Source organism: Oryx dammah, unplaced genomic scaffold (assembly GCF_014754425.2).
Source record: "Oryx dammah isolate SB20612 unplaced genomic scaffold, SCBI_Odam_1.1 HiC_scaffold_18, whole genome shotgun sequence".
Classification (NCBI taxonomy): domain Eukaryota; kingdom Metazoa; phylum Chordata; class Mammalia; order Artiodactyla; family Bovidae; genus Oryx; species Oryx dammah.
Window position 1 is genome coordinate 46783157 of NW_024070202.1, and position 26948 is coordinate 46810104.

The 26948-nt window shown below is 41.3% G+C and overlaps 1 protein-coding gene and 1 pseudogene across 9 annotated transcripts in view; both read right to left on the reverse strand.

The window, feature by feature from the left end:
• The window catches only part of SRPK2 (SRSF protein kinase 2), a 241593-nt gene that overhangs the window by 19107 nt on the left and 195538 nt on the right, over nt 1-26948 (reverse strand). For all 9 annotated transcript variants that reach the window (XM_040260807.1, XM_040260804.1, XM_040260802.1 and 6 more), the window contains 5 exons: nt 25008-25114; nt 9113-9278; nt 7930-7955; nt 6205-6451; nt 5160-5642 (listed from right to left, as the gene is read on the reverse strand). In XM_040260807.1, coding sequence (XP_040116741.1) covers nt 5160-5642; nt 6205-6451; nt 7930-7955; nt 9113-9278; nt 25008-25114 — 1029 coding nt within the window. The remainder of the gene's footprint in view (nt 1-5159; nt 5643-6204; nt 6452-7929; nt 7956-9112; nt 9279-25007; nt 25115-26948) is intronic.
• LOC120878169 lies at nt 23617-24712 on the reverse strand (annotated as a pseudogene).

Below are 26948 nucleotides of genomic sequence, written 5' to 3' on the forward strand. Positions count from 1 at the left end.
AGAGAATATTCCCCCACAGGATGGAGAGGTGTATGTGTGTGTGCGTGTGTGTGGGGTGGAGAGGGGTGTGTGTTGGACTCTCTTTAAGAGTTGGACCATAAAGAAGGCTGAGCACCAAAGAACTGATGCTTTTGAACTGTGGTGCTGGAGAAGACTCTTGAGAGTCCCTTGGACAGCAAGGAGATCCAACCAGTCCATCCTAAAGGAAATCAACCCTGAATATTCACTGGAAGGACTGATACAGAAACTTCAATACTTTGGCCACTTGATGTGAAGAGCTAACTCATTAGAAAAGACCCTGATGCTGGGAAAGACTGAGGGCAGGAGGAGAAGAGGGTGACAGAGGATGAGATGGTTGGATTTTATCACTGACTCAAGGGACATGGGTTTGAGCAAACTCTGGGAGACTGTGAAGGACAGGGAAGCCTGGCAATCCAGGAGATTGCAAAGGGTCAGACATGACTTAGCGACTGAACCACCATTTTTGGGCAGACCCTTGTATGAAGCTTGGCACTCCAGGCAGGCAGCAAGGCCAGGGGGCATGTACCATGAGCAGGGCAGTGAGTGGGTGAGGCATCCAGGACCTGGGGTGCCCACAAAGCTTCCCAAGGAGGGGCCAGAAAATGCGAGAGAACTCTGGGTGACATTTTAGCCCTCAAGACCTGTTCCTCGGACTGATGGATCAACCCGAGTCAGTCAGACTCTGGTGTTTCCTTCTCTCTATCTGCCCTAGGCCCACATCCCTCTTTATGAGGAAGCTGTAACACCATGAGGTCTCACCAAAGGCCAGGTATGAGCCAAGGAAAAGAAACACAGAAATCAGAAATGACAAGGGCGTCAGCACAGAGACCCACACAGACATGTGAGGTGTTCACACTGAACAGGGAATGGGCTGAGAAACTGAGTTCCAGAGAAAACAAAAACGCTGACCCAACAGACAGATGGCCAGCACCGGAAATGGCTAGATGAATCCCTCATGTCACTAAATAAAGGAGAGTCAGCAGGCACAAGAGTGGAATTGGAGCTTTGCAGAACTGGATTCAAGTTTAATTTTCAACATCTACAAGTTACAAAGGACTTAAACACTGTGAGGCTCAGTTCTCAGTAAAGGAGGAAGAGAAAAGGACCATCCTCACCCACCAAAACAAAAGAAGACCAAACACAGGAGAGCTAGGGGCTCTGCCCCACCTGCCCTCTGAGGCCAAGGCTTCTATTTAGGCCAGAGAGGGACCAGCCAAGGATGAGAGGCCACGTGGTGGGCACCACCACTCCAAATGTGAAGCACAGCTTCTACAGAATGCATTCCACTTTTGCAACCATCATAAAGTCAAACCACTGTTAATCCAGGGACCACCAGTACAGTTTCTTTGCATTTAACACCCCTGGTTTATGAGCACCAGACAAAGTCTCTTTGGTGACCTACTGTTAGCCTCCTGGTTGATGTCTGTGCATGGTTACCCAGCACACAATGCCTTCCAAATGATACTCGGAAAAGTACCTCAAAAATTTAACTGTACTCAGAACACACAGGAGGTAAAAGAGAATCAGTTTGCATCTCTTTTCTCAGTGTGACACTTTCCTGCTATAAGTGTCTGTGAAAGGTTATCAGACTACAACACTCAAAAAGGCCCATTTAAATACAGGGACGCATACACTCGCTACATAATCATACAGATTTTGCTTTGCCCAGAAATCAGATCACCTCTCCTGATTCAGTCACTATTATGCAACTATATCATGGCTCATCCTTGCTCTCTGTTAAGAAGAGAATGAAAAGTGCAAAGAGAAAGGCAGGAAGATTTCGCTTCAGGAAGGGCTGGGGCTATTAAGTCTCTGAGTGACACTGTATTCATGCCATCAACTGAGCCTGGCTGCCAGCAAGATGCCGCCCAACGGGGCCGCCATGATGAGCAGCCACCGTCACTTATCTGCGAGGCACTGTGCAGGCCTTCACTGATACTTTAAGTTTAAAACAGCCTTACAAGGAAGGCATGAATACTCTCTTTATATGCAGGAGATTTAATACCAGCCCAAGGAAAGAGCAGAACTACAAGATTTAACACGCAAATCTTACCTCTCTGTTCACCAAGTATTTCGAGCCCCTTCCACGTGGCCAATGCCGTCCGGGCACCAGAAGAGCATGAATGAGACATACAAGGTTCTGCCACCACACCCTAATTAGGAAACTCACATGCTCATTGAGAATATGGATGATAAAGTAAATAAAATGAATGATTCACATACTATGTCAAGTAACTCTATATGCTAAGAAGAAAAAAGCAGAGAACAGAGATGGATTACTGATGAGGGCATTCAGCCCAAGGGGTCTTTTCTGAGAAGGTGATGTTTGAGGAGAGGTCTGAATGCAGGGCAGCACGAAGGAGAGAGGCTCTGGGCAGACATGACAGCAAATACAAAGCGCAGAGAGGCAGAAATAAACTTGCGCCCTTGAGAAACTTCAGAAAGAAGATCGCGTGGGAGGAGCAGAGCAAGCAGGGGAGACAGAGGTGGGTGGGGCCGGCATCAGGAGGAGAGGCGCTATGGACCGACTGTGCGGGGCTGCAAGCTTCAGAGAAAGACGCCGCCGGGGGTGTGCTACGTGGAAATATCTTGAAGGTGGGAGGTGGGGGGCGTGCTTTAAAAAGTCCTCTCTGAACTGCTCTGCAGCAAACAGTCTAGGGAGCAAGAGTAGGGGAGAGAAGGGTGTGGAGCTATGTTCCAGCGCCCAGCCAAGCACTGCCGCTGACACGGCCCTGAGGTGAGGGCGACAGGACATGAGCATTGCAGGCGCCACCCTGCTCCCAGGCCTCTTTAATACTATATAATATTAAAATATATACATAATATTATTTATATATATATACCCAACAGCTAATAATCCAAGAGGAACCCTGCCTCCTCTTCCCAACCTTCAGTGGCTACACAATTACTCTAGGGAGAAGTTCACATTCTTTAGCCTGGCATATAAGGTGATCCTCAATCTTCTCATTCCAGCCCCAGCATTTCTTCTACTATTTCCTGATATACAAGGATCCACACAAACTGAGTGAAGGCTACTTCTCCCACTTCCCATTCTTTAGTGCCCTGTGGCCAATTGCCAGCCTCCAGGACAGGATCCTCCCAACAGGAAACAAAGCACCTCCGCGTGGAGGCTGTCCACAGTTCTCCAACGACCAGGCTTTGAAAACCCAAACTGAGTGCCTCTAAACAAATGACTGGATGAATGAAAAGGTCAGCTTGGTAAGAGACTGGCATCAGTGGGAAAACCAGACCTGCTCTTTCTCCCAGAAGCATCAGCAAGCATGCCACGTTCACACAGACACTCAAATTAGGTCTTAAAAATAAATGGGGAAGAGACCATGCTACATTACTAAATCTTTTTATACTGTTTGCTCCATCAGTAAAAGATGTTTGAACATTCATTTCAATATATGTGTGTTTATAAAGTTTACATACTACTGTTCCTATACATTATGTACATTATAAAACATTTACAAGATCTTAATAGCAAAAACTACTCGGCAACAAGTCTGAATCCAGCCTGGGTCCTGTCCCAAGTATGACCCTGGGACATGTGGTTCTAGAAGAGTGAGGAGGCACCTGGAGAACAATGAGACTGTGTCAAAAGGGCCTAAGAACCAACTTGAAGAGGCTGACAAAGGCCAAACTTGGGGTAATTCTGGCATTAAAAAAAAAAAGCTGTAAATGATAACACACAATTGGATCTGTTAATCAAAAGAAAAAAGAATCAGTGAGTCCGTACCACAGAATACAGGAGATACGTCAGGGAAGGGGTGATTCAGGAAAGAGCCTGAAAGCCTCGTGCCTTTCCCAGACACCATGCCCTATGCATCCCTTCCATCCGGCTGTCGCTGACTTACATCCTTTCTTCATCAACAGACCATCCAGCAGCTAGCTGACTATTTTCCTGAGTTCTGTGAGCTGCTCTAACAAATTAATTGAACTCCAGGACAGCATCACGGAAACCTCCGATTTAGAACTTATCAGAAGTAGAGATGACGACTTGGACTTGTGACAGGTTGGGGTGGGGGGCTGATACAGTCTGATGAAACTGAGCCCTAGACCCTGGCATGTGACGCTATCTCCAGGCAGTGTCAAACTTTACTTAAACTACGAGACACTGAGCTGGCGCTGGAGAGCTATTTAGTGTAGGAAAGCCCCTACACATACACTTGGTACCTGAAGTGTCAGCAGTAGTATGGGAATATAAGGAGAATCAAGGAGAGTAAGAGGTGAGTTTTTCCTTAGATGAAGCCACATTGCTTGTGAAAGCATTTCAAGCACTTTCAAACCTTCTGGTCAGAGTAAAGGTAGACAGGAGGAGAATACGTCTGTCCAAGTTACAAGAAAACCCACATCCTTAGGGTGACTAGCTGTGGCCAATGCGTAACAGAGGACTCTGCAGGTCTCTGGGGCTGCAGAACATCCTGAGCTATTTGCAGGGCTGGCTCATCAACGGACTCGCCATGTGTTAACATTCTTGTCAGCAGAGGGAGCAGAGGAGGTTTCTGAGCTTTTCCACTGTGGGCCAGAGTGCAAGCCAACTGTGACACAGTGTTTGCCTCCTGAAGTCCCCCAGCACACTACAGGCAGAGATACGTCACGTGGCACCCACCCTCAAAATCAGGGTTTGATATACATCATCACCACATTTAAACCTACGTCACTTCCTTTAAAATTTTAACAGGAGAGTGGTGTAATCAAGAACAGCTATCAAAATAAAGATAGTTTTTCCTCGATAAAGATAGAGAGCAGGCACATCTTCCCTTGACTAGAAATGAAGCAGAACAAAAAAACCAAAAACTAAACATAGCATTATCAGATGGAAGTACACTACAGAAAGCTACAGGGGAAAACGCTAGACTTAGAAAACTTTTGCAAAGGTATCATCACTAAGATAGAAGAAGGGAAGAAAAAAATTCAGAAATGGGATCTGATATGCAGGGGGCAACAGAAATCCTAGTGGTCCAGGATATTTTTTAAATTACACTAACTTAATCATGGTTATAAAAGTAATAAAATAAAAGTGCTTACTGCATACATACATGGCTATACCTCCTCCAGGCAATCCCCTTCCCAGTATGTCAAGGGCATGCCCCTCAGGGACTGAAAGCAGAGCTCATGGGAAGAACACTTACTTTTTGGCAAATCCCCAGTGCTGGAGGCTGAGACTGTCCTGCTTCTGTCATGGGATGGACTGCCTTCCTCATGCTCAGTAAGGGGGGATCCCTCAGAAAGTGCAGAGCTACAAGCCACAGGTTCTAAGGGCCCAGAGAACAATGATGTGGAAAATTCTGGAAACTGTGACTCGGGAATTTTATGTCGTCCATTTGGCAATTCACCATTGAATTGTTCATAGGAGCTGCTATATGTGTAATCGCTTTCTGCGTTTGGCTCATCGAGGTTACATTCCTCAGGATTTGGGCAATCTTCCTCATCGTCGTCTTCATCATCCAGCTGTTGCTCCAGTGAGAAGGGGCCGTTCTCAATGTGGCCGTTAGTTTTCGGTGACTCTATCCAGGTAGGGTCTATGTTCGCCAGCTCCTGTTCAACATCGTCTTCATCTTTCTCAGTGTTTTCTTTCTCAGTGTCTTCTTTCTCCTCCTGGTCCTCAGCTTCACCTTAAGAAGTGGAAGGGTGAGAATCAGAACTTGTCATTCTCCTTAACAGAGTGCACTAGGCATTTATCCTCTCCAACAAGAGACATGTTTGAACGTGCTAATTTCACTTGCTACACAGCAAACACCTCTGGGCTCTCAGGGTAAATCTCCAAGTTCTCTAAATCTTATTTTTCATTTACTAAATAACTAGGCTACTCTTATTAGAAAAAGCTAGCTCTTAGAGAAAATGAGCATACATAGAGCTGTATTTCCATTTTCTACCCTCTCCTCTATAATCTTCAGAGATTGTCTAAGGGTACATTACTGTTGAGTCAAAGCTTAATTACAAAATGAAGGACAATCATTAACATGATAAAGACATGGTGCTTCTCAGACATTTTCCATTAAAAAACAAAAACTATTTTGAAACATATTTCTGGTGCATATTTTACAAAGCAAGTATCAGACAGCTCCCACATTCTCCAGGGATGACTTGGAATCTCCCTCAGGTCTGAAACACAGCAGCGCCAAGTCGCCCTGCGTGAGGCCCTGGGGTGCAGCCCGATCTCCAGCATTCACTGACCGTTGTTATTCGCAGTCTCTGTCTCGGCCACCTCCTCCAGTCCTGCTGTTTTTAGCTTCACCTCTGGGTGGTATTCATCGTCTTGCTCATTGGAAGGTACAACTGACGTGACGTTTTCCTCTATTATTTTTCTTTCAGCTTCTCGCTCCAATTCTTCTATTTCCTGCAAGCGCTTTTCCAGTAACTCAGCCTGCCTTTTCTGCTTCTTTTTCATTTTTTTCTTTTTGTTTTTAGATATTTTTCCTATCTACAACATGTTAAGAAAACAGCACAGGTTAGTTTGCTTCTTTTTAAAGCACTATGCAGCAGCGTCTAAGTGCTGGCAACATGGCAAATGCCAACACAGTCTGTTTTCTCAGGTCTATTCAATTAAAATCACATGCCCAGACATGAGATCCACAATATGGTTAGCGTTGCAGCAAAGCCAGAAAAAAAAGAAACCAGTGCTGATATCAAGTAGCGGGACTACTACCAGCTCCTGCCGATGGAGAGATACAGCTTAAATCCAGCAAGTCTTTTCCCTTTAAATTCTAAGAACTAAATATGCCGAGGCATTTCTGCCTTTAGACAAGAGGGTCTCTTGCAAGTTTCATTTGCTGCTGCCTGTCTACAAAGTATTAACAATGTTCCCTCTCTTTACTGTCTTACTCAACTGTCTGCCAAGACAGGTGTACTTCATTCATGTTTGGTCAACAGCGCTGTTTGTCCTTGGGTCTCACACACTAAGTTGTTAAAAGCAGCCAAGACAGCAGGAACTGTAAGAAATGAGCATATGAAGTAAACGGAAAAAAAGAGAAAGCCATGGTTTCAGTCTGCCTCCAGTCATGGCCATCTGACTTGGAAAGTACTGGCAATGGGATCCTCCAGTCTTTCACAGAACCAATAATCAAAGCAAGCTGCTCAAGCCACAGCAGAGCTCAGCAGGCCAGGCGGCAGAATTCTTACAGCTCCTCCTCCTGCTGGGACTCCCACTGCAGACTGAGGGTTGCTGGCTGCACTCTGGAGTTCTGCACATTTCCTTCCAAGGGCTTTCGGGTCATAAAGACCTTTAAAACTTGCAGGTGACCCATCAACTTGAGATATACATATATTCTATGCTTAACTGGAACCAAGCCTAAACCAGGATTAGATTCTCTGGGCTAGAATTTAATTCCAAACAGCCTGCTTCATTTGTTCACACTTGGTATTTTGAAAGGACCACACAGATAACGCTCTTTCACATTTAACTACTAGCTGGAAAAAAATTAGAACAGCAGCTTCAGAAAAAACAGGTAACTTAGAGGCAAATCAGAAATAATAGAAAGTGTCTGTGGAATAATCACACTTAAAACCCTATCTCTATAACCTCACATTTTATCAGACTCAGCCAACAGCACTCCAGAAAGTACACGAGGAAAATACAGAATTTGGGACAGCTCTAATTATCCCACCTCTAAAAATCACTTCACTTTTTCAAAACATTGTCTTGCATATTCAAGTATACACAGCATTTATAATACACAGCATTTATAAACATGGCTGTCTTTTACACTAAAATACATGACAACATCTGTGATTGAGAAAGGAACAACAACCACAACAAAAGTAAAACTAATTCCCTCAAACAACCCTTAAAAAAAAGCTGTTGCAGAAAGAAACAAAAACTAATGTTACAATTAGAAAAGTTCAATAATGACTAGTCACTTTTGACAAGGAGGTAATAGAAGTATACGTGTAAGTACTTACAGGTTTTTGCTGTGGAGCAGTACTCACTAAAAACAAAGCAAAATAAAGTGAACATTTAGAGTGAAACAGATACTTATCTTTTTGTAGGTAATCTGAACTGTAAAATGAAATAACTACTGCCTTTTAATGGCTATGCAACTTAAATAACTTTAAACAGCTTTAAATATTAAAGCTTGTTAATCATAGAGCCCTAAAGAAAGTTTATCCAACTCAAACAAATGATTGGCTCTTAAAAAGCAAAGCCATAGTGGTTCACATGGAGTCATTTCTCTTATTAATCTGAACTTAAACACTTATTCATTTCAAAAACAATCACAAAACACTGACTGGTAAGAAAAATGGAGAAGAGTGACAAAACCCAACTTGTTTATAGACAAAGAAATGAACAATTACTTTCCACATCTATGTTTGAAAACTATTTCACAAGTTCATACAACTAAAATAGATCCAATACTACTACAAATAGTCTAGAAATGACATGAACAGACTTGGCCAATGTCAAAAGCTTAACAGACTATGGTTCCATTATCTAAACAGCAACCTGATGGTAGAAAAGAAGATTCATAAGTGGTTCATCTGCCAAAAGCCTCAGTTTGAGGGCTTTCACTCTGCAGTCCCTGTGCTACCTGACAACACACCAGGGCAGAAAGCACGTGCAGAGAGGATGGAAGCATCATCCACACTTCACGGCCACCTTGACACCTTGTGAAAACCAGAAATAAAACTTCATACACCAGTGCTCAAGTCAGTTGATCTTCTTTCACCCTGAAGTTCTTATAACTAATTTTAAGTGCACCAGTTACACTGATGTAACTATGCTCAATGGAGACAAGGAAGCATTCTGATGATTGTAGGTTGGCTACAGGAAACCTGTTACTATACACTCCTTTGTAGAGAAGTGGCCAACGCAGACAGTGTTCAAATGAAAATGAAGCAGCAGGTAAAAAGAATTCAGTGACCTTTTAAGGGAGGACAAAGCTAAGTAATTCAAATATTAAAGTATGACTTAATTGGGGCATCTTCCTTCTCAAGAAAAAGGTCTACTTATTATTACCAGTCATTTCCCGACTCTTATGCAAGTTCCTAACATGTACACGTTTAACTCAACTGCTTCCTATGAACAACTTTGCAGGCTCTCAATGCCCCTACACAGACTGACACAAAGCTGGCCCAGCCTTCTCACCTGCAGACCCTGAAGGAGGAGGAGCGCCCGCTTTCTGCCACTCGGTGGCCTCGGCTGCCATTCTTCTCACATATGCATCGTCCACACACATCAAGATGTTTTCCGGCTTTATGTCAGTATGAATGATCTTGCACTTACTGTGGAGATAATCTAACCCCTGAAGGACCTGATCACATAAAATCAGGAAGGAGTTATTAATACTTTTATTATTCAACATTTATTTGTAAAATAGTTACAGTCATTACAAGGCACGATAGGAACTTGGGCCCGATAGGAACCCAGCTCCTTCCCATAAGCAACCAGTGTATATCATTCTGGAGATAATTTATGCTCATAGAAGAAAATGCATTTAAACATATGCTTATTAAAATAACAACTTTGGTGAGATGTAATTTACATGACACACAATTCACCCTTTTTTTTTTAATTCACCCTTTTAAGTGTACAATAGAATGGTTTCTAGATGTGCAATGGTCATCACTATATAATTTAGAACATGTTCATCACACAAAGACGAAATACTGCACCCATTAGCAGTCACTCCCCATCTCCTTCCAACTCCTCTAGCCCTAAGCAATCACTAATCTACTTTCCTGGCTTTGGACATTTTATGTAAGTGGAATGATACAGAGTGGTCTTTTGTACCTGGCCCAATACTTTCAAGGTTCATCCATGTGCAGCACATAGCAATACCTCATTTTTTTTAGATGCCAAATAATTTTCCACTGAAAATACATTTTGTTTAGTCATTCAATGATGAACATTTGAGTTCTTTCCATTTTATGGCTACTATAAATATATTGCTATAAACATTCATGTACAAGTTTCTATGTAGACATGTCTTTATTTTTCTTAGTAGCGCAATTGTTGGGTCATACTGTAACTCTATCTTTAGTCTTTCAATAAACTGCCAAGCTGTTTTATCCAATGGCTGCATCATTTTACATTCCCATCAGCAATGTGCAAGGATTCCAATTTTTTCCGGATGATCAATACTTGCTATCTGTCTTTTCATTTTAGTCACTCTTGTGGGTGTGAAGTGTGTATCTCATTGATATGCATTCCCATAATGGCTAATGATGTCTGTACATTTCTAATATTGTAGGAAAGGAGAATTAGGTAGCTTTGGTACCCAGGCTATAAACTATATAGTACTGAATTAAAAGAAACTGCTAAACCAAGATACTCACATATTTACCGTGTGTGTGTGTGTAAATATATATATAGCAAAAATTACAGAGTATGGTGACCTAAATGCCAGGCCAAAGTTTTTCTGGAATTATTTCCCTAAGAGGGGGAATTCTTTCTTTTCATAAGGAAAAAAAAATATTTTAAAATACAGTTCATGTTCCCATATATTACAAATTCTACATGTTCAATAAACATTTGCATTTGATAAACATCTTCATTCAAACATTTTAAGTCATTTTGTGGTCTTGATCACATTAGACAAGGAAGTGAGGAAAAGACAAGCAGAAGAGAGCTAATACTGTCAACTCGGAAAAGTTCTCAGCAAAAACCCAATGCTTCTGTCTACCTTCAGTTTCTGGCTAAACAATCTTGAAAGTGGAAGTCCCTCAGTTGTATCTGACTCTCTGCTACCCATGGACTATACAGTCCATGGAATTCTCCAGGCCAGAATACTGGAGTGGGTAGCCTTTCTCTTCTTCAGGAGATCTTCCCAACCCAGGGATCCAACCCAGGTCTCCTGCACTGCAGGCAGATTCTTTAGCAGCTGAGCCACCAGGGAAGCCCAAACAATCTTAAGATGACAAAACATTAGTAAGTGAAGGCACAGAGATTTCGCAAGGAAAGTAGAAGGAACATGAGTCTCTTAACCAAGATGAAAATCCTCACATTCATTTAAAAAACTTTTCCTTGGAAATACTTTCACATGACTTCACTGACTGAGCATCAGTTGAGCTCCTATAACAGGCTGCATATGCTTATAGATGTTTGATACACAGCAATAAACAAAGTTCCCCATCTCCACGAGGCTTTGACTTTTTTGCCTTAAAATTAATATTTAATGTTTTAGATAATACTTCAACTAGAATATGTTTAAATTATGTTTAAAATGCCAAAAGACCAACAGTATGAAACATAGCATTATGTGTTTCCATAGAGAATAAGGTTATAATTCTGAAGGGAACACAACTCAATGAGCCTGTATATATTCACTGGCATTCATGCATCTTCTTTGTGCAAACTGAAGTATCACATGGAGTTCTTATATATGAGTAGTAAGAGAAATTCTGAGAAGTACAAGAAATTAATGGACAAGTACACTGATGACTTCCAGTCTGTGGAAGTAAAAGGAATAAGACTTTTAGAAAGTTTAAACTGTTTTTAATTATTTCAACTAAAATTTCACTTCAATCATCAAATATTAACTCAAAGTTAAAATGTCAGCATCTTTCCAAAAATATCTTTCACTACCATCTCATGAACAAGTTGTTCCTAACTTTCCACCTTAGTTCTTTCATAGTTCTTAGGTTGTTTCACTGCATGTGAAGCTGCTTAGGTAAGAGTTAATATGATCCAATATCCAAATGTGTTAAAATGAATTTCAATGAAAATGAGACACTTAAGCAAAGTGTTCTCAGTAAGAATTTAAGGTTTCAGATATTTAATCCCTTTCATGGATCACTGCCTTGTCGTGACGAAGGGGCTTGCATAACTCAATGAAGCTCTGAGCTATGCCATGCAGGGCCACCCAAGACGGACACGTCATAGCAGAGCGTTCTGACAAAATGTGATCCACTGGAGGAGGGATTGGCAAACCACTCCAGTTATACCTGCCATGAGAACCTTCATGAACTATTTAAAAAGGTCAAAAAGATATGACACCAAAAGATGAGTCCCCCAGGTCTAAGGTGTCCCATATCTACTGGGGAAGAGTGGAGGAGAAATACTAATAGAATGAATAAAGTGGCTGGGCTAAAGTGGATACAATGCTCATTTGTGGATGTGTCTGGTTGTCAAAAGTAAAATCCGGTGCTGCAAAGAACAGTACTGCATATGGAATGTTAGTTTCATGAATCAAGGTGAGTTGTGAGTGATCAAGCAGGGGATGGTAAGAATAAACAATGACATCCTAGGAATCAGCAAACTAAAATGGATGGGAATGGACGAATTTAATTCAGATGACCATTATATTTACTACTGTGGGCAAGAACCCCATACAAGAAACAGAGTAACCCTCATAATCAACAAATGAGTCTGAAATGCAGGACTTGGGTGCAACTTCAAAAATGATAGAATGATCTCGGTTCATTTCCAAGGCAAGCCATTCGGCCTCACAGTAATTCAAGTCTATGCCCATTCCACCAATGCTGAAGAAACTGAAATTGATCAGTTCCATGAAGACCTATAAGACCTCCTAGAACTAACACCTAAAAGAGATATTCTATGCATCAATGGGGATTGGAATGCAAAAGTAGGAAGTCAAGATATACATGGAGTAATAGGCAAATTTGGCCTTAGAGAACAAAAAATAAAGCGGGGCAAACAAAGGCTAACTGAATTCTGCATTAGTCATAGCAAATACTCTGTTTCAACAACACAAGAGACAACTTTACACAGAGACATCACCAAATGGTCAATAGCGAAATCAAACCAATTCCATTCTTCATAGTCGAAGATGGAGAAGCCGTATATAGTCAGCAAAAACAAGCCCTGGAGCTGACTGTGGCTTAGATCATGATAGCAAAATTCAGGTTTAAACTAAAGAAAACTGAGAAATACATTAGGCCAGCAGGTATGACTTAAATCAAATCCTGTATGAATCCGAAGTTGAGGTAACAGGTATATTCAAGGGATTAGATCTATATGACAGAGTGTCTGAAGAACTACAGACAGAGGTCTGTAGTATTGTACAGGAGGCAGTGAACAAGACCATCCCAAAGAAAAACAAAAGCAAGACGGCAAAGCAGTTATTTGAGGAGGCTTTACAAACAGCAGAAGAACAAAGAGAAGGGAAAAATGAAAGAGGGAAAGGTATATCCAATTAAAGCAGAGTTTCAAAGAACAGCTAGAAGAGACAAGAAGGCCTTCTTCAATGAACAGTGTTTAATAATGGAAGAAAACAACAAAAGAAGTAAGACTAGAGATCTCATCAGGAAAACTGGAAACATCAAGGGAGCATTCTGCAGAAAGATGGACACAATAAAGGGTAAAAATGGTAGAGACCTAGTAGACACTGAAGAGATTGAGAAGAGATGGAAAAAAAATACATAAAAGAACTGTATAAAAAAGATCTTAATGAACTCGATTACTACGATGGTGTAGTGAGTCACCCAGAGCTAGACATTCTGCAGCGTGAAGTCAGGTGGGCCTTAAGAAGCACTGCTGTTAATAAAGCTAGTGAATGTGATGAAATTCCAGCAGAGCTATCCAGATCCCTAGAGGACAGGACTTCCCTGATGGCTCATATGGTAAAGTGTCTGCCTACAATGCAGGAGACTCCCTGGAGAAGGAAATGGCAACCCACTCCTCTACTCTTGCCTGGGAAATCCCATGGATGGAGGAGCCTGGTAGGCTACATACAGTCCATGGGGTCACAAAGGGTTGGACACAACTGAGCGACTTCACTTCAACAGAGGATGCTATCAGTGTTTTGCATTCATTATGTCAGCAAATCTGGAAGACCCAGCAGTGGCCACTGGACTGGAAAAGGTCAATCCTCACCCCAATTCCCAAGAAGGGCAATACCAAAGAATGTCCTAACCATCAGACAACTGCAGTTATCTCCCATGCTAGTAAAATCATGCTTAAAGTCTTGCATGCTAGGCTTCAGCATTATGCAAACCAAGAACTTCCAGGTGTCCAAGCTGTGTTTAGAAAAGGAAGAGGAACTAGAAATCAAATTGCCAACATTCACTGGATTATAGAAAAAGCAAGGGAATTTCAGAAAAACATCTATCTCTGTTTCATTAACTACACTAAAGTATGACAAACTGTGGAAAGTTCTTAGAGAGATGGGAATACCAGACCATCTTACTGTCTCCTGAGAAACCTGTATGCAGGTCAAAAAGCAACAGTTAGAACCCTGTATGGAACAACTGATTGGTTCAGGATTCAGAAAGGAGTTGGACAGGGCTGTCTGCTGTCACCTTGTTTGTTTAACCTATACGCTAAGCACATCATGAGAAATGCCAGGTTGGATGAGTTACAAGCGGGAATGAAGATAGGAGGGAGAAACATCAACAACCTCAGATATGCAGATGATACCATTCTAAATGGCAGAAAGTGAAGAGGAACTAAAGAGCCTCGTGATGAGGGTGAAGGAGGAGAGTGAAAGAGCCACCTTAAGACTAAATATTTAAAAAATTAAGATCATGGCATCCACCCCCATTACTGCATAGCAAATAGAAAGGAAATGGTGGAAGTAGTGACAGATTTCCTCTTGCTGGGCTCCAAAATCACTGTGGATGGTGACTGCAGCCATGAAATCAGAAGATGATTGCTTCTGGGCAGGAAAGAAATGACAAACCTAGACAGTGTGTTGAAAAGCAGAGACATTACTCTGCCAACAAAAGTCCATATAGTCAAGGCTATGGTCTTGGCCAGTGGTCACGTACTGCTGTGAGAGCTGGACTGTAAAGAAGGCAGAATACCAAAGAACATATGCCTTTGAACTGTGGTGCTGGGGAAGACTCATGAGAGTCCCTTGGACAGGAAGGAGATCAAACCAGTCAATCTTAAGGGCGATCAACCCTGAATATTCCCTGGAAGGACTGATGCTGAAGCTAAAGTTCCAGTATTTTGGTCATCTGATGCGAACAGCCGATTCATTGGAAAAGTCCCTGATTCTGGGAAAGATTGAGGGCAGAAGGAGGTGAAGGCGTCAGAGGATGAGATGGTTGGACAGCATCACCGGTGCAATGAACATGAACTTGGGCAAACTCCGTGAGGTGAGGGACGGGAGGCCTGGTGTGCTGCAGTCCATGGGGTCACAGAGTTGGATATGATTGGTCAACTGAACAACAACTGAACTCAACACAGCTAACCTTCCTCAAGAAATATTGCTTATGTCTAACAACACAAAGAGAAGACTTGAACACAAGAAAAAGACTATTGCTTTCAGCAATAAACTAGTTAAGATAATGCAAATCTTGAAGAAAACAGCTAAGAGACAGCATGGAACACTATTAAATCATGATCTTGGGACTCAGGCCACTCCTGCATGACTTCTCAATCACTCATTCACAAGGCAAGGTACTTAAGCTGCCTGACCTTCCATTTTCTTATCTATAAAAGGGGGAACATTATCCATTAGATGGAAATGTGAAAAGAATTAGAAATAATGTATGAAAAACTCACAGTACAATGTCTAGCTCACAAGAAGCTCAAACTAAATGGTAAAATGAACTAAGTCAGAAGACTTGTATTGATACTGACTTAATAAACATAACTTCGCTAAGTCACTTATTAAATTTCTCTGGGTCTCATTTCTCCCATCTATAATACGAATTGGATCTACCTGATGATTCTTTTAATGAATACTAGTATATTTTTAAAATATATAGCTATAAGAATGATTTTATTTTCAAAAATAGCATTTTTGTTCTCAGCCAGTGAAGTTAAAGCATCCCAGAATCCAGAATCAAAAAATGATAGGCAATCTTACAAAAATTTATGCCAAATATTATGACAATAAAAAAAACAATCAACGAATCAAATTTCATGCTCAAGGTTAGATCTCACTTGTCTTACCACAGAACATTGTTTATCTCTTGCCTAAAAAACATAGTTGGCCTCATCAGCAGGAGGCAGCAGAGATCCTCGCTGCCATCTGCTCCATCATGAGAGCCCAGGTCAAGTAATCACAGACGGCCAGGAAAAGGCTGCATCCCACTCCAGGGAGGCAGCTCACCCCCACGGGCAGGGGCCGGTTCTCTCCATGTGAGGCAGCGGTAGTGCAGACCAGCAGGCAGAGCTCTGGGCTGGAAGCCAGGAGACTTCAGTTCTGGTTCAGGAACTGACTAGCTGTGGCTCAGATTAAATCTCCTCCCTCCCCTGACCTCAAATTCAGCCGTAAAATAAGGCACTTGGTTAGGACAGTCTCTAATATTTCTGTCTAGGCACCTATGAACCATGCGAAAGACCATTTATTACTGGTGTTAACAACATAAACTAACTCCCTTTCCACCTCGGTGTGCTAGAAATTGGTCCTGTCAAATACAGAAAGGGAGGAGTAAGCTGGGAATAACATGGAGGTTTCACCTGAAGGTATCTCCCAGGGCCTGCTCACCACCCACAGAAAGCTTCCCCCTAAATTCTAAACTGCACAGAGAAACAGAACAAGAACAATTTTGCACATTCTCTTCTGACTCTGGTCACAATATGGGCACCTTTCTTCTGCCACACCAGAAGAAAGGACGCAGGGCAAGGAGAGGGGGCGACCTCTGATGACATGGGCAAGGCCTCGTAACCAGCACCAGGGAGACCCGGCCAGCAGCAGAGGGGCTGGCCGTGCAGGGGAGCGCCCAGGGCAAGAGCACCACACAGGGACACTGGTCCCTGTGGACACGGAGAGTAACGCAGAGAGCGCGCCTCAAGCCAGAGGCTTCGCTCCTGGGAAAGCTAAAGCTCCCAGAGGATCTCTCTTCCTCACAAGGACAGAGGACAGACAGGAGGTAAATGCTACCAGCTGCTCCGACAAGCACATGCTAGACTGAATGAGAAGTGTGGGAAACACCTGCCACAACCCCCGAGGACGAGGGCCACGGACACTTTCCTCGTCCGCTCTGTCCTGAAATCTCCCTGCTCCTTGTTCTTTCCAACTCTGACCAGCGAAAATTAATGAGAAAGTTAAGTAGCTGTACTTCACTTCTGAATACAGTCAGGACAAAAGGTAAAACACTGCCTAGCACTGCAGCAGCGCAGAGGAATGAGCTGGGGAAGGGGCTTGATTCCCTTGAATGGAGCAGCTTCCCCGAATTTCTGAGTTGCATACCCAGCACTCTGAGGAGGAGAATTCAAGTTAGTAGAGAATCATATGTACTACCACATGGGCAAATCCAAGAGCATAAAAATGCTTACCAACCAATTTTCTATTCTAAAAATTGAACAATATTGGCTTGATCATAATTAATTCATTGATAACTAGGACCAGTGAGATCATATAAACGGTAAATAAGTAATAAGTGTTGACAAATTCATGATAACAGCCTGCTGGGTAGGGACCTGATTCTTGGTTTTGTCTGCAAAGTCAGCTGCCCACAGAAGGTGGGTTTGAAAAAGTAAGGCATTTGGAAAGTCCCTTAGCTTACATACTGCAGCACATATCACCAATTAAGTCATGTACCTTAAAATGATCTAATTGCTACTTCCACTATTAATGTAAAAGTAAACCATCTCCAGAAACATGAATACACACTTTTCACAAGACATGCTATAATGTAAAATTCTTCCAGTCTTCCTGTGTAGACATTCCATAACAACACTAGCCCACAGTCAAGAGCATGGACTCTGGATCACACCATCCGGATTCCAGCCTTGATTCCCACAGTAACTGTGGAACCTGGAGAAGCTTTTAATACCTCCTTCAGGGTGGAGGTAAGAACACCCCTAGCCTCCTAAGGCTGTGGTGAGGACTAGACAGCATAATACAAAGACAGCACTTAAAACAGGGAGCGCCCGCAAGAGCATAATGCATGTTTGTGATAATCATGATAACAGAAAGAATAATGATTCAAAAATCCCAGGCTACACGCTGTACCTGCTTATCATGGCAAAGTCACCCTGCCCTTACCAAGCCTCATTTAATGGTAAGCCGCCACTTCTTCAAAAGGTTTCTGGAAAGGGCAATGAAATTAAACCATAAAGTTTTAAAAAGTAAAATATCAGCTACCCTTTCAAATACATAGGAAAGTAAGCTGTGTTTAAAGAACAGCAACAGTATTTAGAACTCCATCATCTATGGTATATCTTGAATGTACCACAAATAACAAATACTGCCATCACAGCACCATTTCTTCTTTCAGCTTTAGAAATAAAAGCTAAACATAAAATTGACTTCAATAAAGCTGATTCTAAAAGAAAAAGAAATGAAAGCTGGGGGTGGGGGGAACAGACCCCGCCTGAGGTCAGAGAAGCAGCCTGGGTGGAGGCAAGGGGGTGTTCTCACCATCACCACCAGAGGATGGCCCTCCTGACCCTGCACAAGGTCACCAGGACTAAATGAGGACAGCTAAAAAATGATAAAAGGATTCGTAATAGTGTATGGGAAACCTTGGAAAAGCAAGTGATTCAATTATGCTGGGACATTTCCAAACTAAGTGGGAACGTTTATCTACAAGCCCGTCAGATCACAGAAAGGTCAGCCACTTTGTACAGTAAGAGGAACATACATTTCCTACTTCATTTAAGGAAAGATAACCTCTCATTCCTGACTGCCTACAACATGAAGGAAGCTACAAAGAGTTGTAGAACCCATAACACATGGTCAGGGACTCAAGGTGCTCAAAATGCAGCTGGGCAGACAGAGCAGCCACCCTGTGCTCGTCACTATGCTGGAAGCTTTACCAGCAATCCCTCCAAACTCATCTCCACAAGAAAGCCACAAATTATGTATTATCATCCTGATGTGACTAATGAGGACACAGGCCTATGGAAGCTAACTAATTTGATCAGGGCCACAACGTAGCAAATTGTCAAGGTCAGAGTTTGAAATTAAATCTATTGCCAAAACTTAACTGTACTCGTCATACTTCCCACTACTGCAATGATTCTCAGCGAAAGGAAAGTTTGCCTCCTTGAGGGTATTTCACAAAGCTCAGAGACATTCTTTAATTGTTACGGTTGGGGTGGTGCTGGCTGACACAGATATCTAATGGGCTGAGGCCACATATATGTCTAAACAACCTACAATGCACAGGACACGCCCCTACAAAAAAGGACTGTGAAAGTGTGTTGCTCAGTAATGCCCGACTCTTTGCGACCCCATGGACTGCAGCCAGCCAGGCTCCACCGTCCTTGGAATTCTCCAGGCAAGAATCCTGGAATGGGTTGCCAGTCCCTTCTCCAGGGAATCTTCTCGACCCAGGGATCAAACTCAGGTCTCCTGTATTGCAGGTATCCAGTCCAAAATGCCAATAGTGCCAAGGATGAGAAACATTAGCTTACATTATAAGACTCTGCAATCATTGAGAAAGAACCAAGTGCAGGCTGCAGCCATCCTTCCCTGGGGAGGGAAGAAATACCACTCTTAATGGGTGAGTATGGGAAGCCTTGTCATAGAAGTGGAATTTTGGTTGCGTCTTTATAAACATGGTAGAAAAAAAAGAATGGTTATTTTCTACAGACTAGGACAAAAGAAATGAATCAAAGATGTGGTGCTTAAAAAAATGGGAAAGTAAGCATTTTCTCTAAATAACCTAGAGAAAAGTAGTAAAAAAATCATGTACAAAAATCCTGGTAAAGCAGCGTGAGTTTATAAATGCTTGGGACAGCTCTGAATATTCATAAGAAAACCCTAATTTGGGTGATTCTAGAAAGGAAACTGTACCTAAAGGACACTAACAGATCTGCTCTGTTTAAAAGATGATTAATTAATCAATAAGGAAAGATTTACCTGCCAAGGGATAAGAGCTGACTCAGGGTTTGGAAGGGAAACATGGAGTTTCATCAGATGGTAGAAGGCCTTAAACAGGTTAATAAGAAGAGCCATGGTTTAACTTTTACTGGACATGAGCTGTGTACAAGTCCAAAGATATTATTTGTTGCTTGGAAAAATGGTAAACACATACACTCCAAACCCAGACTACCTGGGTTTGAATTCCTGCTCCACCACAAACACTGGTTGTTTCTTGACTGGGGCTAAATTACTGAACTGCAGGTTCCACTTCCTTAAAGAAAAAAAAAAGAAAAGAAAAAGCACACAAAAAACCTCTATCACAGGCTTATTGTGAGGATTCAATACATCAAAATTTACAAAGTACTTAAAATTATGCTTTGCACATAGTAAGCACTGACTAAATATTCATAATTATTAACAGCAATATCCCTTTATACCTTAACAATAATAATGAAGGTACCATTATTATACTCATTCATAATGAAACTATGGCTTAAAAAGATTATGTAACTTGGCTAAAGTTCTTTAGCTGGAGTAGCATATACAGTTGTCCCTTAGAATTTACAGGGGTTTGATTTCAGGACATCCATCCTCCCCTGAGGATACCAAGAGCCCCAGACGCTCAAGTCCCTTATAATGAAAGGGCAGCAGTATTTGCATGTAATCTACACACATCCTCCCACATACTTTACATCATCTCTAGATTACTTAGAGTATTTTGCACAATGTAAATACTACAGAAATAATTGTAAATAAAATGTAAATGTTATGTAATAGTTGTCTGCACAGCAAATTCAAATTTGTTTTTTGGAACATTCTTGAATTTTGTCCCTGAATATTTACAATCCATGGTTGGTGGAATCCATGGATTCAGAAACCTGAGGACATACAGAATTATATCTGGCACCAACACCCAAGTTCTACATCACTCTATACATTGCTTCATGAAAGCCAACAATATTGATCTTCCAGAACATGCGACAGAATGCCCCTAAAGGTTTCTACATAAGGATATGAATTATTAAAGTGAAGTTTTACTGAGGAAAATAACTGTCAACAGAATAAACTGAAGTGAAAGGTGAGGTGATAAGGACCACTAAGAAAGGTGGTGCTGGAAACAAAAAGAATACCACGAGAAACATACATGGCCAGAAGGGATCAATGGCTAGATGACCAGGGGAGAGAGATGTGTGCAACAGCGATGAGTGAAGCACTGTCAGCCACACTGGACTTCAGAGGTGAAGGAGGCCGCACAGTGAAAGAATATTAGAAAGCTGGCCCACTCTGTTGTATCCTGGGGAGTGACAGAGCTGGGTGGGTCTATTAAGAAAGGATCTTCCTGGTATTACCCAGGAATCAAAAGTACTGAACCCAGAGGATGACTCAAAGGGAATGAAAGCAAATTCAGGCAGAGAGATTACTGCCTGGGATATATAACAATATACTACTTTGAGAGTTATAAGTTTAGAGGGGGAAAAAAATCCAGATTTCATGGTATTTTTCTTGAAGAAAATTATAAAGATGGGATCAAATTAAAGCAAAACAAAGCTTCTATTAAAAATGCCTACAGGAACTAAGTGCAGACCACATAAAATCAAAATTCCATCTTGAAATTATTCTAGACCAATAAAATACTACATGAGTTCTTACTCTCTAAGAAGCAGTGTACATAAATTAAAGTGAGGATTACATTCATTAAATCATTTGTTCAGTAAGTATGCATTAAAGTTTCAATACACTTCAAGAACTTATTTAGATTTAGAGACACTTTTATTAGCTAAGAATGGCAAGATTTTGGTTTTCCATTCTGAAATACAAAATAAATATTGACAGTTCCTCTGCTAATTCATCTTCTCCCAACACTGCCAAGCTTAAATTGTGACACCTAAGGCAACAGTAGGGGATGACAAAACCTGTGTGATATACATTCAAGCTGTTATTTCTGAAATTACATACTTTGTTAAAATATGTAAAACCTGTACCCCAATGTTCATAGCAGCACTATTTATAATAGCCAGGACATGGACACAACCTAGATACCCATCGACAGATGAATGGATGAAGAAGATGTACATATTCAGCAATAAAAAGGAAGATAACTGAGTCATTTGTCATGATGTGGATGGACCTAGAGTCTGTTATACAGAGTGAAATAAGTCAGAAAGAGAAAGACAAATATTGTGTATTAATGCATATATACGGAATCTATAAAAATGGTACTGATGAACTTATTTGCAGGGAAGAATAGAGATGTAGAGAATGGACTTGTGCACACAGTGGGGGAAGAATGGGGGGAGGAACTGAGAGAGCAGCACTGACATTATACACCATACGTGTAAGATAGCTAGTGGGGAGCTGCCGTACAGCGCAGGGAGCTCAGTTCAGTGCACTGTAATGACGAGAGGGGCAGGATGGGGGGCGGCGGAGGGAGAGGTTCAGCAGTGAGGAGATATATGTATATGTACAGCTGATTCAGGCTATTGTACAGCAGAAACTAATGCAACATTGTAAAGCAATTATACTCCAATTACAAAAACTATATACACATGCTTTCTTAATTGCATATTTAGAAATAAGAATTGTCATAAATAATAAGTTATTTCTTAATGTGCATTTTTTTCTTAATTTTAAATTTAACTATAAGAAAAATAAATGGCCATTTTCCTTCCATCAAAATAAAAAATATGTAAATCTTTCAAGATTTCCAAGATTTATCAGAGATAAAGCAGAAAATTTATATTAGATAACAAATTTTTTCAAAATTTTAACTAGATTTTTTTTTTTTAAGTTTAGATTTGACACTAATAGTTATATATACCAAAGGGACATTTGGGGATCAAAAAACTCCGGTTAACATTTTCCCTTAACATGAATCATCGTCTAAATCAAAGGAAAGTTATTTTCACTTGAGATGTTAGGCATGTTAAAATAATGAGTTAAAATGCTACTATCTAAAACCCACAAAGGAACAGATATATTAAACAAAAGCTACCCATGGACCCATCCTAGGCACACGTGCATGCACTCTACAGTGTAGGAGTGCAGTCCTCCGCGGGTAAGCCAGTGCAGCCCCTCTTCTCAAGTACCATCTAGTGTTAGAAAATAAGCTGCCAATTTGCAGTACAAAAAAGACAAAGGTAAATAAAGAAATAAACAACATACTGGATAAACAGAGTGACCTATACACAATTTCAAAAGCAATATCTAGGGTACTTTTAACAAAACAAATTCAGCTTCCAATTTAAAAAAAAATTTAAAAACCTATACACATATGCCAACATGCAAATACCTCTACAACTGTCAGGAAGCTTCTTCTTCAGACACTCACATCTTAAAATTCACAATTCCTTAACTGTAAATCATTCTCTGATTCTTTTCTTATTTAAGAATTCTGGATTAAGGTCTATATTTCAGGCATAGAATCTTCAGGCATATCTAGCTCAAGTTTTAGGCCTTGGGACCAAAAAAAGAGAACCAAACCACCTGGTTCTCTTCTCAAGCAAACCAAGCAAACTCTTTGATATTACTTAAACTGCAGAAATATCCACAGATATTATCCATTATATCAGAATAGGTAATCCAGAATAAGGCATATCTACAACTTTCCTACCTTAGGCTCTAAGGACAATGAGTCAAAGACTGGTATGTTCCACGCAGAAAACTGAATCTGGGAAACATTTCTAATCAGAAGGAGATCTTCCATATGTGGATACTTCCATTCTATAAACATTTGCTTAAGTATCATCACCCAAACAGACCCTAACTGAAGGGTCTTTTCCTTTTGTCAAGGCAAAAGTACAAATATTCCTTATATAACTTAAACATTCCTTAAATTATCTTTCATTTACCCTTCATCCAAATACTAAGAAATAGCAAATAAAAACAACACATTACATGTTTATCTATGTTTTTTTATTTTTTGAAGAATCTTTTTTATTACTTTTATGTACGGAAAACTCAGTAGCGTACACTCAGCCCAGCCTGGTGGCCAGTTCTTTGGCCTTCGCCTTTTCCAGCTTGGTGATGCGAGCCACTGACTTCGGCCCCAGGCCATCGCCTCCCCAGTGACGATGGATCTCATCGTATCTGTCGTTGTAATTGGTCCTGATGGCGTCCACCAGCTTAGCCAGGGCACTCTTGTCCTCCGAGTTGACTTATGTGAAGGCTACGGTGGTGCACGTCTTCCTGTGGACCAGGCGGCCCTGCTGGGCCTTGCCCTTAATGATGCTGTAGGGAACCCCCATCTTGCAGCACAGGGTGGGCAGGAAGACCACAAGCTCGATGGGATCCACATCATGAGGATCACCACCAGCTAGGCCTTCTTGTTCTCCACCAGGGTGGTGACAGTGTTGACCCCTGCTCGAAGGACAGATGGTCTCTTGGTGGGGACATCGCCTTTGCCAGTAGCTTTCTTCTCAGCTCGGGCCAGCAGCCTCTGCTTCTTCTCTGGTCTGTACTTGTGGGCCAGCTTAAGCAGCTGAGTAGCTGTTGGTCAGTTCAAGGCCTGGGTGAATTGGTTAATTGCAGGAGGAACTTTCAGCCACTTATAGAGAACAGCCCTTTGCCACTGCAGCCAGATATAGCGGGGCCATTTGACAAAGCAGGTGAGGTCCCTCTTGGGTTAGATGTCCTGTCCAATGCCAAAATTCTTGGGCCTCTTCTCGAACAGGGGGTTCACCACCTTCTTGGCCTCCTGCTTCCTGACCACAGCTGGGGCCACCTTCTTCCCCTTGGCATTCTTTCCCTTTGGCATCTTGAAGGGCTGGCATAGAGAGCTATCTGTGTTATCTTCTAAGTGGAACATTTTGTAAATGATATTGGATAAAACGATTTCTTATTTTACAGCATCATTTATGTGAAAAAAGATTCAGATGCCAAAAGAAACGTGTGTTTGACATTTACATATTACTCTCTTTATAAGACAGAATAGCTTATCATTAAGTAAATATCAATATAAAATTGATTTAACAAGTTCACAGTGTTAAGCGCTGTAATATATGTATCTTTAAAATGGAAGATATGTGTCTGTGTACATATTTTTTATTTTTATTTAAAACAAAACAAAACAGTAATTTGGGACTTCCCTATTAGTCCAGAGGTTAAGAATCTGCCTTCCAATGCAGGAAATGCCAGCTCAATGCCTGGTTGGGGAACTAAGATCCCACATGCTTTGGGGCTATCTAAGCCTGGGTGCCTCAACTAAAACCCAACACAGCAAAATAAATAAATATTTTTAAACAAACGAACAGTAATTTGTGTTGAAAGGCTGGCCAGTTAGGTATACAGGATGGGACCTGAGGTCCTAAGTCTCACCTGTCTAATGATGCTCTTCACACAACGTACTGGGAGGCCTTGGTAGTTGGATTTTATGATCCACTTCAGGAGGTGGTGGCCAAGCACTTCAAAGACCATGCAGACATCTGGGACAGGGTTAAGGATCATTTCTGGATACACTTCCGGGAGTGACACAATTACTAAAAGCAGAATCACTGTGGCACTTGGCAAAAGAATTAGCTCTTTGTAAAGTGTAACATCAATACTATCAATAATAACAAAAGTGTGGCACTTGCCTAGTGGTCCAGTGGATAAGACTCCATGCTCCCAATTCAGGGGGTGCAGGCTCACTCTGTGGTCCAGGAACTAAGATCCCTCATGCCGCAACTAAGCCTGTGCACCACAACTACAGAGCCCGCATGTCACAATGAAGACCGAGCGCAGCCAAGATAAATAAAAGAAAAAATGGCTGCTTACTGTTTCTCACCTAAACAGAAAAATCTAACATTTACTAAGGATACTTACTATGTACCATATAGGATTTAACGTGTACTCATAACAATGGGAGGAATGAGGCAAGTAAACCTCAGCGAGTTTAAAGAACCCTTCCTGTCAGACACAGGGTAAAGGTGGCAAGAGTCATGACTCGACAAAATACTTACTTGTGGGCTTGCTCCGTCTAGCACGCTCCTCCTGACAATAAGCCTTAACGAAAATGAGCAAGACTGAAACCTCACAGAAACCCATGAGGGAAAGAACAAGAGAACTCACCCCTCTTAAGTGTTCTGCCTGCCTACCTAAATTTCTATCCAATCATCACATAAAACATTTTATAAAACAGAAATTTACCAAACACAGTAACCTTTTCCTTTAATAATATCTTTTACTGGGTCACTAGATCAAAATTTTAATTATTTAAGTTTTTAAGAATGTATGATCACAATTTAGGACATGGCATGGTCATAAGAACAACCTGTAATAATGAAATCTCAGGAATCTGTTGTCATTTTTTTAAAAAACAGAAATTCTAGTTAACCACTGGCCCTCCAGAACTATGCCCCATCAAAGTCTCTCATATAAACATGTCATTCATACAGAAATGAATGGTCTGAAACCCTTTAGGGCCTATATATGGACTATAAAAAGGTCATTTAATATTTTATGTAATATCTAGATCTATTAATACATCATCATAGTAATTACTGCTTTAAATATCTTTAATAAAAATAAGAAAAATATTTTTACAATACTGGAAAACAAATGTGCTACAGACTTATGTATAGATGATCTAAAGTGAGAAGTTCCTTACTATTTCCCAAACTCATTTAAAAAAAATGGTAACCAAGGTCTAAACTTAATAGCAAACATAGAGCCACAGCCCAAGGTTTCTAAATTATCACCAGAGTATTCTCAAAGCATTGATAGCCACTGGAGTGTATATATCAAAAATCAGCTCCATTGACCTACAAATTAGATGTTTCCTCCAAAGAAATTCTCCATCAGCTGTTTTAACAACAACATTCCAAATGTGATGCAAGAGGAAGGGCTGCCGTGCCTACCATAAACAGGCTCACTTGGAGAGCAGAACAGAGGACCAGTTCCATCTTTCCATCTATCAAGAGGGAAAATGGACCCTGCAGTTAACAGAAAGGATCTTAAGGCAAAGGAAGAGGCAACATCAGCAGTCACCAGAATTTGCCAGTGTCCTCGAATCGAATCCCTAGAAGAAATATAAAAACCTCCTCAAATCACAAGGTGTGAGGGGAGTGCTTCCTGGAGGAATCAGGACTTAGCAGATGCACAAATAGGATACTGGGGGGGGAAAGCTGGGAGAGGGTTTGCCCTCAGGTTTCTAAAGCCTGAACAGGTCAAACATCAAAATGTTGGATCTGTTCCAAAGATGATAAAGGAAAGAATAAAAGGTCAGGAAGGAGGAAAAGACCCTGGCTCTTGACGCACTCCTGGCCCTCACCCCTCAAA